Genomic DNA, 20,788 nt, shown 5'->3' with positions numbered 1-20,788 from the left:
TTTACCACCTGGCCAACAGCAAAGAACCACTGGTGGTACGCGTACCACAGGTTGAAAAGCCCTGCATTAGAGTGTGTGGATGAATGCATAGCTTCTTCTCTTAGAGGTACAGGCTCACTACATAACAGTGAGACCTCTTTTCCTCTAACAGCTAAGGTGGTGAAATCACCGCCTGTCAGCTGCTAATCTTCACTGGCCAGGCGCTTATTGGCCCTCAGCATGTGTGGTGGATAGACTGCCCCCCCCCATGAAGTTGCATCTGAACATGGCAGTTGCCATCCTCAGACATGCCTTGAGATGGTTTATGGCCACTGGGTAATGCCACCACGTATCAAATAAGATACATGTAGTGTTACCAAATGTTGCCTTTGGGTGCATGTAATTGCCGAAAGGCACTTGTGGCCAAGATACAGAACTGCCTGACCAGTTTCCTGTGGAAAAGAAAGTGTCAATGTTGGCGCTTCATAAATCAATCAGATTCTGGAGCTTTAGTAGCCAGTTCAGAAGCTGGTGGGGAGAGGATTCAGGCTGGAGCGAGGAGAGTTAGCTATGCAAAGTGCACTCTGCATTCACCTGCCAATTATTATTATTTAGTATTTATATAGCGCCGACATCTGTACAGAGTATATTGTCTTGTCATTTAATTGTCCCTCAGAGGGGCTCACAATCTAATCCCTACCACAGTCATATGTCTATGTATGTATCATGTAGTGAATATATTGTAGTATAGGACCACTTTTAGGGCAAAGCCAATTAACTTAACTGTATGTTTTTGGGATGTGGGAGGAAACTGGAATACCCGGAGGAAACCCACACAGACGCAAGGAGAACATACAAACTCCTTGCAGATGTTGACCTGCCTGGGATTCGCACGTTTGCAAGGCAAGAGCACTAACCACTATTCCACCGTGCTGCCCATTATGCCACCGTGCTGCCTATCCTGTATACAGTAATTTAATTTTTACAAAGTTTTTTTTAGATGGTACAGAAAAATAATTCTTTGTAGTAAAAGTTCTTCATCTGACTATGTGCAGATTTCAGATCTTGGCTGGAAACACTTTTCTTAATAAAAGATTACGTAAAGCAAATATCCATTGTGGCAGAACCAACCTGAGAATGATTGCTGGAAGTCTCCATTTTTTCTTGTGATCGGTCTCTTGCTAGTTTTGCAGCTTCTTTCACTTCCTGGAATTTGTCTGCAAACTGTCAATGGAACAGAGTTAATGGTTTATCATTACCGATAAATGTTTTATACATTCCTCCAGGCAGAGAAGAATACACATACTACATTCCTGAAAAGGAGGAGTGTTGCAAATGCAGAAACAGTAGACAACAGTTCAAATGCTAATGGGGGATTTTCCTTTCACTACATCAGAAAGGTCATATTTGTGATTCTGCTAGTCAGTGTAACAAAACATCCTGGGGTCACACAGCAATATTTACATGGGAATTCTGCACACTGGAATAACTGAGTGATGAGGCTCTCCCCCCTACACAGATAGATACACATCACACAATGATAAAGCATAACAGGATAAGGACACAGTGAGTATCCTTTGTGTCTATGATCAATAGCAGCAGCTATAGCTATAACTTTGTTAATGGTTACTGATAAAGTGGACAAAATGTTTAGTAACATCTTAAAAGGACCACTATCCCGAAAAAATTAGGCAGTTAAAATCTGACAGAATTGACAGGTTTTAGGGCAGTCCACTCCTCATGGGGGATTCTCAGGGTTTTCTTTGTTTTCAACAGCATTTCCTGAACAGCAGTTGCAAAGTCTGACAAAATAGTGTGCGAGGTGAGTAGTGAGGCCGGCTGGTATCTTACTATTTTGGCAGTTAAACTACTGTTCAGCAAATGCTGTTGAAAACAAAGAAAACCCTGAGAATTCCCCATAAGGAGATGGACTGGCCCAAAACTCTGTTCTGGGGAAAAATAATCCCCATTTCCTGCCTTGATGACATGCAAGGCTCTACTATGACCTGAATTTCTTTTGAATAGATTTCTTAATTCTGTCCAGTGGAGAACTAGTGTCACGACCACAGATGTCAATAAAGACTTCATGGGGACATGGGGTCAGATGGCTTATCATTGTCAGATATAACCTAGTGACATTTATAAAATGTATCCAACAGTTCTCTTTAAAGGAATCCTATAGTTACAGGAATGTAAATGAAAACACAGAATCCCTGATAGAGAGGCTGCCAGGCTAATATGATAAATAAGTCAAGTCTTTATTAAACATTGGTGATACAAATACTAAAACCATTTACATAAGGACCTACAACAACCAAAGTGCAGGACAACAAACAAAACAATCCACAGCTGTCTCCCTGATGCCATACAATGAATCCCTCTGAATAGCATGCTTGCCACCAGAGGATAGTTATCTCCCCTGGTGCAAATTGGACCCAGGTCCTGGAGTGAAATAGGGCAGTGCACTTGAAGTTATCGGTTGCACTAAGGTTGTGAGAAAAAATAATAAAATGTGCTAACTGCTAAGCTAAGTGAACAACACTGTGATGAGGGCAAACAGTGAGGACAAAACTGAACAAGCAGTGCTGTACAGTGTAAATATATATATATATATATATATATATATATATATATATATATATATATATATATATATATATCTTGCCACTAACTGTCCCTCAAAGGAGCTCACAATCTAATCCCTACCATTGCCATATGTCTATATTATGTAGTGTAAGTACTGTAGTCTAGGGCCAATTTTTTAGAGGTAGCCAATTAACTTATCTGTATGTTTTTGGAATGTGGGAGGAAACCGGAGTGCCCAGAGGAAACCCACGCAGACACGTAGAGAACATACAAACTCTTTGCAGATAGTGCCCTGGCTGGGATTCGAACCAGGGACCCAGCGCTGCAAGGCGAGAGAGCTAACCACTACGCCACCGTGCTGCCCACAGTTGTTGACTTAAAGCTGAACTATCGCAAATGTTTTAAGAAGACAAATCACACCAAGCATTGCTTTTTAGTAGGAGGGTTTTTTGGTCTCTTTTGATCCCCTATACTTTCATAGTAGTTTTGGGTCACCCAATGCTGCTTGGGTATTCTGTTGTCTTGTATTACAAAAGACCATGAAAACAAGTTAAAATAATCTTTAAAAGACTTCTGATTCTGGCTACCGGAGCTCCATGAAGCCATGATTTTACACAGTTGTAAATTAACAGTTGTGGTCAAGGTTCCTGTATCACTTATAATATCCTCATTGGAGAAGGCTGGAGATCTGTGGACAGACCTTAGTAAATCAGGCCATTGGTCTCTTTTCTTTCCTATGCTTGTAACAGGAGATGAGTGTTTGCAAGTGTGTGAATACTGGATGGGCATCTTGTTACACTGCCTGTAGCTGAAGTATACAAACACATTAGGATAAGTCATAAGGTATCCACTTAAGATACAATCTTGATTGCACGGTATCCACTTAGGATACAATCTCTATTGCACTGTCTATCCATCCATCCATCGCTACTTTACAGTGGAACTTTAAATTTCTTCTCTGCTGTAAAAGATTACCCACAGCATAACCACCTTTACGGACAAAAAATGTATTTATAACAATGTATTGAAATCCTAAAAACGGAAGTTTACAAGTTGATTTCACTGGAGCACTGAAAGGGTTAAGCCTCAGTGTGTACTGTATGGGGATAGCTGCCTAGGCAGAGCTCATGCAGTCTGTTCACAGCTGTTGATAAGAACTAATTAGAGACTTTGATCTGGCTAAACAAGCACAGGAACACCAAGCAGTGGATTTCTTTAGCAACTATATGTGGAATAAAGACTTTTCATTGTGTGCTGTGCAAGAGTTTGGTTATGCTTTAAATGGATATTGTAGGTAGCCTGACACATTGCATAGAAATGATAAGATGGTAAAATTGTAAAATCAAAATTGCACCAGTAGTGAGTACCTTTAGAATGCCTATGAGATTGCTTGGCATAGAATGCTGGAACGTGTAGTGCCTGGTTCACAGATTGAGCAACACTGGATGGTGCATGAAGATAATAACCAAGGTCTCTGCCACTTAATTACAGTAGCACAGATCCTGTAATTAGAACTACTTTGCCAGTGAGAATTATATTTTGGAGCGCTTTCAGGAAATTAATGGAAAATAGCACAGGTGCGGCTGACAAATAGAAATTGTCTGTGGGTGGTTTGGCTACTAGCTACTGAACAGAAACCGCTCAATCTGACATGTATTGATTGATTCCAATCACTGCTGCTTAAAAGAAGGAAGATCAGCAGAGAATAAAACTTGACAATCATGACATTTTAACTGCAGGCAAGAGAAAGGCCTTGAAGGTTAGCAGTACAACATTTTGTTTTGTTTCTTTTTGGCATTTCCGATCTATAATAGGAAATGTGGAAAGCAGCATTTCAGCTGTTGCCAGAAATCACAGAACAAATTGCCAATGTTCATATTTTATGAATGCAGCAAGTAACAGAACACACACACAATATTATTTTAGATAAGTGGTACACCATGGTTTTGAAGAAGGGATTTAAAGAGTTGGTTTACTATTTTAGTACGCCTCATATAGCATCTATGCTGAGAAGTACATCTGGACTCCTGTTTTGAAATGTCAGATCATAAGGGTGTTTCTAAATGCCAACATGCCAAGCTACCAATCCAAAAAATACTTATGGACTATACTTTCTCAGTAAGGAGGTGTCTGTTGACATCTATAAATTATACTTTACCCTGTGACTTGCCACACACTTACTAGATTACGGTCATCTGTACCAAGAGTTCAACAGCGATATGGACAAAGCTTTCTTTTTTATTGGAGTTTATATTATAAAGTTATATTTGAGTTTAAAGAGACTCTGTAACAAAATTGTCAGCCTTATTTCTTCTATCCTATAAGTTCCTATACCTGTTCTAACGTGGTCTGGATTACTGCAGCCTTTTCTAGTTGCACTGTCTCTGTAATATATGTAATCTTTTTTTTGTTAAGCCTTGTCAAGCCAAAGAGGAATGCACTGTCTCTGCTGTGATAGGGAGAAGTTATGCACGCCCTCTGCAGGCTCTGCGTGTGTGTATGAGTCACAGGCAATGTCTCTGCTCACAGCCGGCATCTCTGCAAGGCTGGTGGAGCGGAGACATTTCAAACAGCTGTGAGTGCAGAGGGATCAGTGCAGTGCTCAGACAAGCAGCTAAGGCAACTTGGGAGTAACATTCCAGCAATCAAGTCACATTTGAGAGAAGCCTCGGCAAACAGGCACCTGCTCTGATGATGTATTTCCTGTTTCGCGGCCATCTTCATTGTTTACAAAAACAGTGAATAAAACAGTGATTTTATCACCAGGAAAGCAGGTGGAGCGGCGAAAATTGTGACAGAGGGGGCTAGGAGAAGACAACAAACAGGCTGGTACGTTTATTTATGTAAGATTTTCACAGTACAGATTCTCTTTAACATAAATAGTTCCAACAATGTGATTACAGCAGAAATGAACAAATTTATAACCCCGAGACCTTAGGTGTCCTTTAGCAGATATACTAAAGCTGGCGATTTCATCTAAGCAACAAAGCTGAAGGTCTGCCTCACAGAAGCATGTTGGGAGACAGAGGTCATCGGTTATACCTAAACTATGCATTCATAGTACATGCACGGCACATATTACCAAGAGGAGGTACTATCCCTAAACCACAGGAGTAAGGCTGGTTGCACACCTATAAATTGTGGTCCGATGTGCATCACACCACAGAAATGGGCCTTTATATGACCCTGCACCACAGTGCGGTAAAAGTCATATACAGAGGCCCGCCCTTGGATAGTATTGTACTCCCTGCTGGGTAGGAAGTACGTCACTGGGATTCCCATTAGTCTGTGCATGCGTGACACGTCACACCACACTCCCGTCATGCACAGTTGCTGCATCGCCCATTCATTTGCATTGCTGCCTAATCTGTGCAGTAGGCCCGGATCACGTGGTAATAACACACTGCAGCATTTGCATCAGCATTGCAGTGGTTTGGATACCTCTGGCAAACCGCATCACATCATGAACTGTGCAAGTCTCCATAGACTTGCATGCCCCTTGCGGCTGGGAAGTGTTAGGGAAGTGTACCGCGGAGAGACACATCGCACAGGTGTGAGGGGACTAAAACTAATCGTGCATCCATTTAACCTAACTGGGGACAATTTAATGAATAGCTTTGTTTTGATTTAGCTTTATCCAACATCCAGTCCACATTAACTGGTCAATGGCACAGTACTGAAGGACAGCATGGTGTTGAGTACACCCATTGTGGCACCTTATTTGATAAAGGAATGCCTGCCAGGTTTCTCACTCTTTCCCACCTGATGAGCTTAAAAAAAAAAAAAAAAAGTCAGAAGCACACATTATCAGTTCAATGAATGTGTGAATTTTTGTGGGCATATATGCGTATAGTTATAGTAGTTATGCAGAGTGGGAGAAGACAGTTGCCTACCATATAAATTCCTGTGTTCAGAGCTAGGGGACAGGACCACATTTCAATATCATTACTGGTACATATTTATAAAGCAAATGGCAAATTCCACAGCTCTATACAATGTATACTGAATGATTCATTTCATTAACTGTCCTTCAGGAGAACTGACATCTAATATATCTATCATGGTCATAGTAACATGTCCCTTCCACAGTCTGGGGACAGATTGAGGGGGGAGCTATTCAAAAATCTAATATTTTTGGAGATGTGGAAGGAAACCCCTGCAAGCATGGAGATAACATACAAACTCCATGCTTATAGTACCCTGGCCGAGATTTAAAAATGAAAGAAAACAACTCATGCGGCAAGGCAACAGAGCCAATTGCAGCATTTCCGATCTGTGACATATGCCATTAGGAAATCACCCAAACTCACTGGTTCTGTAGGTATGTTGTGCACCTGTATTAACCAGGAAGATGTGAACACAAGGACATATTTGATATCAAATAATCCAATGACTTGGTGATGTTTAATTCTAATCCTTGTGACCATAAAACTGAAGGTCTAAATCTGCCTTATAGACCCTTAACTGTATATGATGCAAGCACAGCCCCCAGTATAGACGTGCTTAAAACAAACAATTAAGTTATTTTTAGGGATTCGGAGCAGTAGGTTTAGTTGTCTTAAACCACTATTAGTTTTCTATGATGCAGTGGTTGCCATGGTAAAAAAAAAAAAAAAAAGATAAGGAAATGCAGTCCAGTTAACCCTTGCATCTCCTAGCCCTGAAGCAATTACAGCTGGAATTCTCTAACAGAAAATGCTATCATTTAGCTGCTATTCAATACATTCCCTTTTTGCATTATTTATAACAATCCTCATTCAGCTAATGTGTGATTGTGTAATGTTTCTGCAACTGATGCAAAGTGTTGTTCCTGTATAGGGATTATTTAGTCACAGCGCAGTACACTGGAGCATGTAGCGATTCTGGAGATAAATAAAACTTGGGGAAAGGATGGAAGTGAAGTGGGATCCTGGGGCTACTTATCACCATCAGTAATAGTCCTCAAAGCTTTGTCTCGTCCATATCTTCATACAGCAAGCTCCCTTCTACCTGGGAACAGAAAGACACTTATGTATTCATCCTCAGCTCAGTGGAGACTGTTTAGGAATAATGCCATCCAGCTGCTACAATAATGAAGAACAATATGTGAAATGTGGGTCATACACTTATGGATTTTTTTTAGTGGCTTCAAAACAGTCGGGACTAAGCGCTGCCTGCAAGAGAGAAGCGCGGAGACAGAAGATAAGCACAGTAAATAGACTGTGACCAAAACTGACAATTTAATTTTCATTCTGTACAAAAGCAGAATTCTAAAACACTATATAAAGTGCTTGCTACACATCTACTACCCAGCAATATCCTGCCAATACCGGTCTCACCAGTAAAATGCCATTCCTCTACTGATGTCATTTCCTAGTACCAGGCAGTGATTAGAACATATTCAGCTTCACTGGCACCTCTGCCTCACACTAAGGCCTGGAACCCTCTAGAGTGCTTTTTTTCAGCGTTTAGGGATATATATATATACATATATATATACATATATACATACACACACACACCTCTAATATATACCTCTAATTATTAAAAGAGAATTACCTCTCCCTCTAGATTGTAAGCCTTTGGGCAGGGTCCTCCTCCCTTTGTGTCCTACCTGATCTTGCACCTCCATTACTGTGAACCCATGCTAGGCATCTGAGTGAACCAACTTGCCTGATCTCCATGCTCCATCCAGTGACTAAGCATTACCTGGTACTCATACTATGGTGTGTGATCTGGTTTTTCTTGTATTCCTGTATTGTCGTATTGCTGTATGTCACCCCTAAATATTGTCTGTAACCTAAACTAATGTCCAGCGCTGCGTAATATGTTGGCGCTTTATAAATACAATAAATAAATAAATAAAGGATCAATCAGAATTAAAATCGCTAATCGCTATCACAATCGCTGACAAAAAGCTTATGCTTTTTAAAATAGCTACCAAAATCGCTGGAAAATGCTCATGCTTACAAAAGCTACTTAAAACCGCTAGCGATCACGCTAGCAATTGGCGATTTGTAGTGGGTTCCAGGCCTCAGTAGAGTCCCATTCTACATTCTTTCACCACCATTCCCCTAAAAGCCTTAATCTGGAAAATGACATTATTATTGTGTATTTATATAGCACTGGCATCTTCCACAGTACAGAGTATATGTAGTCATGTCCTTCAGTGTCGCACTCAGTACAGTCCCTGTCAAATTTTCATATTGTAGACTTAAGGTCAATATTGGGTTGAACCAATCAACTTATCTTTATGGTTTTAGGATGTAGGTGGAATCCAGAGTGTCATCAGGAACTGCACAAAAACATATAACATAAGAACATACAAACTCCATGCAGACAAGTGTCCTAGTCCTGATTTGAACCAGGGGCCTACTATTGCTAACTAAGAAGCACAGATACTTGACTGATTTCTGACTTTAAATGATAACCCATTTCCACTAGTACTAACTGTAAACGTAATGCTGACCTCCCACAACCAGACCTGTTCTCTCTGACCAACTGGTGATATTTGCCCATAGTAGTGAAGAATCCTCTTCATTAGCACATTGGCAGATGCACAGGATGCTAAGAAATCCCATGAATAAAAACATTTGTTGGTGTGTTAAAAGCATTTTGCATATTCTCCAATATATTGGATTTACTATCTTCAGTGAACTCCTGGAATCAGCAGCAAGTGGGGGCTGTAATTAATTTTGTATTCTTATATGTATTGCTAAGAAACAGTCTTTGCCTTGATATGGTCAACCCAAACAAAGCTAATATGTTAGTATTGAACACAACCCCACAGAGTATTTTCTACCTTATGCTGCAGTCTCCATTAAAATTGAATGAGGACAGATACAAATTGGGGCAGGAGGTGGTCATTTGTGGGCAACTATGTGGGATAAATTAATAAGGAATGGTGCTCACAGATGAGAGTCACTTGAAAATAAACAACTGCTAGCCAAGTGGAGGCTCTTGAGTCTGTCCCCACTGGAGTCTGAAAAGATGCACCAACATTTTAAAGGGTCATGGGGAAGCCCATCTTACCTCCATACATGGATCACTAATACCTAGTTAATGGACCCGCCAGGATCCAATAAAATGATTAAACCGGTTTAAAAATTGGAAGGTAGTGAACTTGTATCCTAAAGAGACCACAACAAAGGTCAGATATGTTATTAAACATAACTTACATTCCCATAACAGAGGATTCTCTCAAGCATACAGACACCTATGAGCTACTGCACACCCCAGCAGATGTCGGAAGCTGTCCTGAAGTACCGGTTTGTGGACTGCTGTAAGATTAGATAAGCCACTAATGCAAACTACTGATTGATCCAGCTAGTTGATAGGTACGATATTGTACCATTTGAAGGTATTATTAAGAGATCTGTCAGTAAGCAGTAACACGTGTGCACTATACATTCATCCTAAAGTCTGCGAAATCACCAACCCATCACAATGGGCATTATTCACAAAGCTTTTTCACCTGTTTTCACCTCATCTATGTTACATTTTTAAGCTCCCAAAGAGCAAAAATATAATATAACTAAGGTAAGAAAAGTTATTGAAATGAAGTTAATCAGGAACAACTTACTTTGAGTGATTATTTTGCTTGTAAATGTGCTGAAAGGTTATTTTTATCAAACAGATGATAAATAAGTCCTTTATGAGAATGTTTGTGAATAGAGCCCATTTGTAGGATCCATCCCAGAGCAGGATCATCCACCAGGCAACCTAGGCAGGTGCTTGGGGTGTAGTGGGTGTCAGAGGGCCTATCTGCCACCCCCTTTGACCTCTCTCCACTTCAACTTACCAAAAAGACCACAAGGGGGCACAAAATCTACTAACTTGCCTAGGGCCCCTTTACATCTTAATCCATCTCTGATCCACCCCATAGTATAAAAGCATGTAAAGTTCCTTTGAAAAATAAAAAAACTTTAAAGTAGAACTCCATTTTCATGGGGGGAAAAAAACAGGACAGAGCTAGAGCCCCGCGCATACACCAGCGTGTGCTCGTATTCAGCCCCGGCTAGCGCTGGGATAGTTAGAAAGCTCGCTCATTGGTTACTGCAGGAACCTTCCTCCAATAGGAATCAGCCTAATTCCTGTTGGAGGAAGGTTCCTGCAGTAACCAATGAGCGAGGCTTTCTTACTATCCCAGCGCTACCCGGGGCTGAATACGGAGCACACGCTGGTGTATGCGCGGGACTACGCAATACCTGCCGAGTGCCGATACTATAACTACGCAATACCACCCGATCCTCTCCTCCTCCACAGGACACCGCGGGCAGACACCGGGGCACACGCTGTGACAGCCTCCTCAGCCCCACACAGAGCTGACAGCCTCCTCAGCCCCACACAGAGCTGACAGCCTCCTCAGCCCCACACAGAGCTGACAGCCTCCTCAGCCCCACACAGAGCTGACAGCCTCCTCAGCCCCACACAGAGCTGACAGCCTCCTCAGCCCCACACAGAGCTGACAGCCTCCTCAGCCCCACACAGAGCTGACAGCCTCCTCAGCCAGCACACAGAGCTGACAGCCCCCTCAGCCCCACACAGAGCTGACAGCCCCCTCAGCCCCACACAGAGCGGGCAGCCCCCTCAGCCCCACACAGAGCGGGCAGCCTTCTCAGCCCCACACAGAGCTGACAGCCCCCTCAGCCCCACACAGAGCTGACAGCCTCCTCAGCCACACACAGAGCTGACAGCCCCCTCAGCCCCACACAGAGCTGACAGCCTCCTCAGCCCCACACAGAGCTGACAGCCCCCTCAGCCCCACACAGAGCTGACAGCCTCCTCAGCCCCACACAGAGCTGACAGCCTCCTCAGCCCCACACAGAGCTGACAGCCTCCTCAGCCCCACACAGAGCGGGCAGCCTTCTCAGCCCCACACAGAGCTGACAGCCCCCTCAGCCCCACACAGAGCTGACAGCCCCCTCAGCCCCACACAGAGCTGACAGCCCCCTCAGCCCCACACAGAGCTGACAGCCCCCTCAGCCCCACACAGAGCTGACAGCCCCCTCAGCCCCACACAGAGCTGACAGCCCCCTCAGCCCCACACAGAGCTGACAGCCCCCTCAGCCCCACACAGAGCTGACAGCCCCCTCAGCCCCACACAGAGCTGACAGCCCCCTCAGCCCCACGCAGAGCTGACAGCCTCCTCAGCCCCACACAGAGCTGACAGCCTCCTCAGCCCCACACAGAGCTGACAGCCTCCTCAGCCCCACACAGAGCTGACAGCCTCCTCAGCCCCACACAGAGCTGACAGCCTCCTCAGCCCCACACAGAGCTGACAGCCTCCTCAGCCCCACACAGAGCTGACAGCCCCCTCAGCCCCACACAGAGCGGGCAGCCCCCTCAGCCCCACACAGAGCGGGCAGCCTTCTCAGCCCCACACAGAGCTGACAGCCCCCTCAGCCCCACACAGAGCTGACAGCCTCCTCAGCCACACACAGAGCTGACAGCCCCCTCAGCCCCACACAGAGCTGACAGCCTCCTCAGCCCCACACAGAGCTGACAGCCCCCTCAGCCCCACACAGAGCTGACAGCCTCCTCAGCCCCACACAGAGCTGACAGCCTCCTCAGCCCCACACAGAGCTGACAGCCTCCTCAGCCCCACACAGAGCGGGCAGCCTTCTCAGCCCCACACAGAGCTGACAGCCCCCTCAGCCCCACACAGAGCTGACAGCCCCCTCAGCCCCACACAGAGCTGACAGCCCCCTCAGCCCCACACAGAGCTGACAGCCCCCTCAGCCCCACACAGAGCTGACAGCCCCCTCAGCCCCACACAGAGCTGACAGCCCCCTCAGCCCCACACAGAGCTGACAGCCCCCTCAGCCCCACACAGAGCTGACAGCCCCCTCAGCCCCACACAGAGCTGACAGCCCCCTCAGCCCCACACAGAGCTGACAGCCCCCTCAGCCCCACGCAGAGCTGACAGCCTCCTCAGCCCCACACAGAGCTGACAGCCTCCTCAGCCCCACACAGAGCTGACAGCCTCCTCAGCCCCACACAGAGCTGACAGCCTCCTCAGCCCCACACAGAGCTGACAGCCTCCTCAGCCCCACACAGAGCTGACAGCCTCCTCAGCCCCACACAGAGCTGACAGCCTCCTCAGCCCCACACAGAGCGGGCAGCCCCCTCAGCCCCACACAGAGCTGACAGCCTCCTCAGCCCCACACAGAGCTGACAGCCTCCTCAGCCCCACACAGAGCTGACAGCCTCCTCAGCCCCACACAGAGCTGACAGCCTCCTCAGCCAGCACACTACAGGCAGGCCACGTGTGGGTAATTAGGCCTCTGTTCCTCCTCAGCAGAGCTGACTGCCTCCTCAGCCAGCACACTACAGGCCACATGCTCATTACTGCATACACCCAGGTACCGTACTGGACTCTGATACCATTGCTGCATTAATCTGCCCTGTGCATACACCCAGGTACCGTACTGGACTCTGATACCATTGCTCACGTTCTCGCATCACAGATGATCATCTTCATTCTGTATTAAGAATAAATGTTACAAATTTGGAGCCAAATATCCAGAAATTGGTTTCTGAAAAACAGCCGCAAACTTCTCATAAAGAAAATGTGCATCAAATGGTGAGTACAACAATTCTTATATTGTCGTTTTCTTTCCATTTCCAACACCATGTTAACTGTTACTAGAAATACGTTAAAAGTTTTACATCGAAATTTTGTATGCATGTGTTCCGGTCCTCGAGATTTTTCTTGATTTGAAGTTCGGCCCTCGGGCCAAAAAAGGTTGAGCACCACTGCTCTAAATTAACCAATTTATTTTTACAATGAAGAGAAAAATAACAGAATGTAAAACAGGAAACAGAAAAACACATGTCACAGTGTCTGGAAAAAGAAGACAAGCAGCTTCTAATGAATGTAGGAGGACATGTGTGTGAGATGTTCTGTCAAGTAGGAGGTTGCTATGGGAATTACTTGCAGTGTTATTTCCACACTAAAATCGTCATAATTCTCCCAGACTATTTTAAGTGTTTTTTTTCTACTCAGCTTGTGTTTCATAAGTTGTCTTTATTGGTTTTTTTTTGCTTAAATCATTGTTCCAGTGATTAACAAGACAGGGCAAAATAATTATAAGTTCTACAAACTATGAAGCAACCAAAAGTTGTACGAGTAAATGAATCTCACTTTTATGGCGGTATAACATACTTAATAAGGAATTTCACAACACCGTATAACATGGACAAAAATAGCACGTCTGGATATTTAGCATATATCTACAGCTGTTGGTGCCCAGCCTTTTATTGTGCCACACCTGTCTTTGCATGTTCTACCACAGTGCAATACAATACAAAATATTACTGTAAATAAAAATGCACATAAAAGCACATGAACACAAATGCTGATTACTTCTCCTTTTTAAAGGTTGTAAAAAAATCTCCTTGTGCATATGCACTACTTGTAGATGACTCAAAGCACAGTACCCACATCTGCATACATGTCAAAAGGGTGTCACAATAATTTGGACACTGGAAACGGCCGCTAGCAAATTATCCGTAAAATGACCAATATTCTACTACAGGGCAATAGGTGATTGGATCGTAGAATATTGGTAATTTTTACTGATATGTTGCCATTGCTAAACCTAACCATATTCTCTCTTGAACCCTCCCTCTATCCACAAAGGGAAAGCTACTCCTGTGGCAAAGAGGATGCCTCATCCTATGCACCTGACAGGAGCAGTAACCATACATAGATAAAATACAGGATGATAAATTAAAATACAACTAAACCAAAATTGACCATTTTATAGTCTAAAAGAAATCAGGCTGATAAGCAAATCTATAGAGACAAAAAACTGAGGTCAGAGTACCTAACCCATGAGAAAAATGTCATTGGAACTGAAGCAGAGGTCCATTCACACTAGAGCGTTTTGCCGGCGATTTCGGCAAAACACTCAAACGCTATCGCTTTTTAAAGCGCTAGTGCAATAGAAACCTATGGGCCAGTTCTCACTTAGGTGATTTGCGTTAATCGCTGGCGAATAATGCAAGTCCGCAAATGCATAGCCTGCACCATTTTCAGGTGATCGCGTTTCAGTGCTATAGAAGCGCTAAATGCGATCGCAGTAAAATCGCTGCAGTGTCCAGTGATTTTTCCGTGTGAAATCGCGGAAAAATCACTCCCGCAAAACTCTGGCGGTAGTCGCCGGTGTTTTGCGCTTTTAAGTGTGAATGGGGCCTCAAGCATTTTCTGGAAACCAGCTAAGAGGTAGGTCAATCAAAAGCGACCATGTGACACAACATAGGCAGAGTAATAGAAGCCACACTGTATTTCTACATTTCACACTGATGACGTAATAATCCAGATTTCACTCCTCACCTCATGACAGGTCTGCTTATGTCCAATAGGTATGAGTCTCCTGAGAGAAGACAGATGTGCACATGAAGAATGAGATTCTAAAAGTAGCTATTCTATAAAGTTTGGGGGTCAAGGTTTCACCCCCACCGTTCTCATTTTTATTTCTAAAGGCTTTTATTAAAATTACCAGATAATCCATGTACTGTATTTGAATTATTTTAATGTATTATTGATCTTGGATCATAGACCCTGTTCAACCTCAAGGATTATTGGGAATCTATTTGCTGGTTTGGTGATGCATACCACTTGTGCAAATTTGATTAAGCAATCTGGGTTTTAATCTAGAATTTCAGATCTGAAAAAATGCAGTATCAATAATTATAAAATTACAATATTTGGCACAAAGCCCATTTCTTTAACCTCCTTGGCGGTCTGATTCTTTCCAGATTTTAGGGTCTAAAAGCGGTGCAATTTTTTTTCACTCTTTCAGCCCCTAAAACCTGAAAAAAATCATTCTGGCAGGGAGATCTGCAGCAAAATAAAAAAAAAATGTACCTTCCTGGGCTCCTGTGCTGCAGTTTTCTCTTTGCCCACAAGATGGCGCTAATATACATATAAACGAACTTCTCTATATTTCTCTACTATAGAGAAGTTCGTTTTCAATATTAACCCCGCCCCCCGATGACGTCACGCTGCCACCACCGCGGCTCCGCTGCTCCATCTGGCTGCCGGGTCCCCGGAAGAATAGCGGGGACATGGGGGATCCCGGCGGCCAGGGAGAGACCCCACACTGCCGGGGAGAGAGGCTGAGCGGACTCCACAACTACAAGTAAAGCTCTGCAATGCCTACCCCGACCTGAGCTCGGGATCACCGCTAATAGCTTATTTTTTCTACCCCAAGCTCAGGTCGGGAAAACCGGCAAGGAGGTTAAGGATCCGGAGACACACTATAGGATAAAGGGTATTAACCCTTAGACTGCCCGCAATGTTTTTTTTTTTTTTTACACAAATGCTACACACCAGTGCCAGATGTGTTTATATTGTGTTTATTGAGGGCTCGTTCCCACTATCGCGAATCCGCATGCGTCCAACGCATGCGGATTCGCACATGTAATGTGAGTGGATGGGGCTGTTTCCACTCCTGCAGTGGCGTTGTGCGTTTTTTGTTGCGGAGAAAAAACGCACAAAAGAGGCAACGATTTCGCCTGCGTCGGGAATCCGTGCGAATCGCCACTAATGTATTTAATAGTAAAAACGCATGCGTTTTTTACATGCGTTTTTACCCGCGATTCGCGTGCGATTTCGCACCTTTTCCAATGTTATTTTGCCCTGGCAGTGTCATGGTTAATTTCGCATGGCACCCTGCCATGTGAAATCGCGGGTAAAAACGCATGCAGAAACGCATCCGCATGCGTTTTTACAAGCGTCGGAATGCCGGCGAATCGCGTCGCAACAGTGGAAACAAGCCCTAAAGGTCTTACCCACATCTACATGTACCAAAGACCAAATTAGTCAGTAGGATTGTTATTGAGGTGCAAATACATTTGAGAGAATTATGCTAATTATTATGACACAGAATTATTCTAATTACTATGAAAATCTATTGTAATGGACCAATCAAATCTTGCAGCAAAAGCATTTTATTAGACTATATTCAAGCTGCATAGATTTGCAGTAACATTATCATATTATATCATATTATATTTCTGCCTCAACTTTGATTTACAGATTTCAAATAAAGTACGGTAGTAAGTTGGCACTTAGCCAACACTTTGTACTAAACGCCTTTTAGTCGCCCATGGTAAAGTAATATGGGGACACAAAAAGGCCTATAGACATACGCTACCGGCAGAAGTAGTTATGTATTAAAAAGCTTTTAGATATCTGTGGCATGTGGATGCAAAACACACAAAACACCTGTAGACGTCAGCGGCAGTCTAGGGGTTACATTCCAACAATTTGAAAAAAAAAAAAGCCTTAATTATATGACGACGAATTTCAATACAGAAGGCTACCCTTAGGAATACGAGGTGTGTATCCTGGCAGGCACTCGTACCATTGTGAGTACCAGCCATTAGGCAGGTTACTGGAGGAAGTGGCCTAGACCCGAGAAATACGTTGTTAAAGTGTTCTATGTTTATGATGAAGGTAGTGTTTCACTTACCTCATAAATGACGGTAACCTTATTGGGCGCCTCCTCCATAATCCATATATGCGATTACTCTAGTCTAGTACTGTACTCTCTCTAATGAAGAGCTACTCTTGGTCACAGAGAAAAGCAAATATTGATCAGCTATAACCTAACAATATCCCAAAGATGCAATATTCTTCACTTACTTTGGAAAGATGTTGCTCTGATCCAAATCCCAGGCCAAACACAGTGTTCGCTCTGCTGTCAGCCCACTGGCCAAACTTCTGTGATGTTTTTGTAAAAGTCATATTGGGCGTTATTGTGCTGTTTATTATTACCTGCAATGCAATAAACACATAGAATGTGTTAATTGACCTGTTACACAGGGAAATAACTGGCATTACAGGGTAAATATCAAAGGAATCTGAAGAATGTAAAGAATTTAAAGGCATATGTATATTAAAGCAGTAGGGTCAGCCATACTATGCCAGGAAAAAAAAAACACACAAATTTATACGTAGATGAATACTTGCTCTACTTACATAACAGAAGTATTGTACTGTCCACATTTGATTTCAGAGAATTTTATATAGTAAATAAAGAGTAATTCTTTTTCTATCATTTGCCATCTTGGTTCCCTCTGACTGAAGCCAATACTTATGTAATTTATGCAATTTCCTCCCTTACTCTTGTTTCTCTCCTAGAATCTCTGTCATAGCTGCTTGCTTAGTGAACACATGAGAGCACAGCACAGAAATCAGAAATTCAGCAGCACTGATCTGCCCTCAGCCAATCAGTGAGGAGCAGGAACGTGGGAGGGGTGATGACAAGCTTCCCTCACTCACTATCTTCGGTGATAGCGAGAATAGAGCCAGTCATACTGAGATAAGATTACAGCAGAAACATTTCTGAATAGATTGGAGAGCTTGCACTGCAGGGTGAGGTTCCTGGCTGCAGAATGAAAAAAGAGCAGTGGGAAAATGAAATTTAATTTTGTGGCTGACAATCCCTCTTTAAAGTGAACCAGAGATGAAGCACCCTCATGTATTTTACCATATATATCAGTGGGAACATTAGAGAAAACACCTACCCTGCTCTCTGTTTCATTATTAACTGTTCAGCTTGCCTGTTATCAGCCCTGATAAAATCCCAGACTGAGCATTCAGCCTGGCTTTGTTCAGGAATCATTATAGCTGAGTCTGTCTTTTCTGATGTCTTTTCAAGCCCAAGCGTGCCCCCTTCTGGCTCTGCTATAATGATTCCTGAGCAAAGCCAGACTGAATGCTCAGTCGGGGATTTTATCAGGGCTGGTAGCAAGCAGACTGAGCAGTGAAGGATAAAGCAGAGAGCAGGGTAGGTGTTTTCTCTAATGCTCCCACTGATATATATGGTAAAATACATGAGGGTGCTTCGTCTCTCGTTCACTTTAAGGAAGATTTTGGACTGCAAAATCTTGTTTGACATGCATTTATAATTCTCTAAGCATATGAGACATAAAGACATGAACAACCATCTTTTTTTTTTTTTTTTTTCTCGCAAACAGCAGCTCAACAAAAGCCATGTCCCAACCTGTTAACTTGGCTTCATCAGAGACCTCCTGTAGTTGGGAGTAATTTGCATTGATCTATAAACTTCTTTATTATTTAATAGATTAAGCTAAAAAAAGAACAAACCCTAGATCCTCCAAATCAGATCCCATCCCCCCTCTACCGCCCGAAACCTATTTTGGACCCCCCATCCTCTTCCCGTCAGCACCTCATTACTAGCTACAGGGGCCTATTGCTTCCTTTACTGTAGCAAAGAGACACATAAGGCGGTAGATAATTCCCACCCCTTCTTCCACCTCCTACCTCATTCCTCTTACCACATCCATTCATCCATATTCACCCCATCCAATCATCCATTTATTCCGGGACTGGTCTCCTCCACCATTGAATTCAGATTATAACCTACTATTCCATAATATACACATTTCTTTCCCTATGCTACAAGTAGGTTGTGTTCTGTCTTCTGCTTCTTCTACCACCTCATTACCTATTTCGTCTTCCAAAATTGCTGTCATCTCAGTTACCCATTTAATCACTAACCATCCAACCATCATTTAATTTACAAGTCACTTCTCAGCACATTCAAGTCTTAGGGTTCTGGAACACAACTGATCAGTAGCTTTGCACTTCTATATTCAATATTATAACAGGCCTTTACAATTAATTAACACACGTATATATTAGACTGAGAAGTTTGAGGGGCAGTCAGTAACGTGATTGGATTAGTGTTTCCAGCGCAGCACTGCAGATAGGTGTAAGCACTCAGTAAAAGTCTACAATAAATTATGCAAGGTCACATTAGTTGCTGTTACTGTATTAGAGGGAAGCTTTTGAATAAAGATATGTGAATGGACAATATAAAAAAGGGTTAATTGCTCTTTGTGCCAGCTAATGCTTAGAGACACATTTGACCTTTACAGATAAGCCCAGTTTAATATGCTTTCAAACGCACAAAATCTCCTGCCCAAAGACTTTCCCCATTGCCTTCTCCCTGCCTGCATCCAGCCAGCAAAGTCTGCTGGTAGCCTACAGATAGGAGATTGTTCACGGTCACATCTCCCGTCTCACCACCTTGAGCTGCCAGAGTGATTTTCAGACTGAACAGCCGCAGTCCAAGCAGAGCAAATTCCACTAGTATGCATCACACCGCCACACTCGCATTCCTCATTCATGAAAATGGAAATCTTCTTTAAAGGGGAACACCAGTCAAAAGGTGACAAAAGAGACATTTAACACCCATATAGATGTAATGTGAAAGTAAGATATTATTGTACCTTTGTTGGTTGGTTATCGGGTTTATTTTCCCCGTAATTCAATATGGGCATTCTTTGTGTAACGAAAACAGGGGTTTCTAACTAGTGATGATCAATGAGATGCAAATATTTACGAGTTCATGCAGGATCATGTAAATTTGTATGCAAATATATAAGGCTTGAAAATGGGCCAATCAAGTCCCAACCCAGGTTTAAATTGATTTGTCCATTTTCAAGCTGCATATATTTGCATAAAAATGTACATAATCCTGCATGAACTCGTAAATATTTGCATCTTATTGATCATCCCCATTTCTAACTATGGTTCAGGTTCTTCATACATGAAGGGTTATTAGTCCATATGTACAGCTGGGTTATGAACGTATCCCTTTAATTACTGACTGCTATAAGTTGTACAGGTCCTGGGAATAAATTACCGTATTTTTCGGACTTAGACGCACCTAGATTTAGAGAAAAGAAACCAGGGGGGAAAAAAATATATACTAAACCTGGTGCATTCATGGTGAAAGGGCGTCTTATGGATTATGCTCCCATTGTACCTCATGCGCCTGTGTACCTCTTGTGTCCTCCTGTGTCCCCCATGTGTCTGCCTCAGTCCTCCTCTATGCCACTTTGTGTCCTCCTCTGCATAGGCACAGTACAGGGAGTCCCTGACATTGAGGTGGGTTGGAGGCTCATATTGGCAGGCGTTCACAAGTCAGGAACTTCCTGCATTTGGACTATAAGAAGCAGTGACCCCCCACACACTTTTGGGGGAGAAAAAGGGAGACTTATAGTCCAAAAAATACAGTATATATGATCACTGCCTGAATTGCATTTGGCTGGCCTTGCTACCTGTATAATTTATATCTGTCAGTAATCGAAGGGATGATTTGGCATAGCATCAGCAAGTTCCATGCTCACAATGTATGTTCCCCAGCCTGCCCACTACAGAACTAGAGATGCAAATAGTCAGTATGGGTACCCAGCATCA

The 20,788-nt window shown here is 43.3% G+C and overlaps 1 protein-coding gene across 3 annotated transcripts in view; it reads right to left on the bottom strand.

Annotated features, from left to right (window-relative positions):
* Nucleotides 1-20,788, bottom strand: part of HOMER2 (homer scaffold protein 2) — a 225,916-nt gene that overhangs the window by 101,576 nt on the left and 103,552 nt on the right. For all 3 annotated transcript variants that reach the window (XM_068275365.1, XM_068275366.1, XM_068275367.1), the window contains 2 exons: nucleotides 17,201-17,332; nucleotides 1,111-1,203 (listed from right to left, as the gene is read on the bottom strand). In XM_068275365.1, the coding sequence (XP_068131466.1) occupies nucleotides 1,111-1,203; nucleotides 17,201-17,332 (225 nt within the window). The remainder of the gene's footprint in view (nucleotides 1-1,110; nucleotides 1,204-17,200; nucleotides 17,333-20,788) is intronic.

Source organism: Hyperolius riggenbachi, chromosome 3, assembly GCF_040937935.1.
Source record: "Hyperolius riggenbachi isolate aHypRig1 chromosome 3, aHypRig1.pri, whole genome shotgun sequence".
In the NCBI taxonomy this organism is placed as follows: Eukaryota; Metazoa; Chordata; class Amphibia; order Anura; family Hyperoliidae; genus Hyperolius; species Hyperolius riggenbachi.
The sequence above is the reverse complement of the archived record's forward strand: the minus strand, read 5'-3'. Positions and strand labels throughout refer to the sequence as shown.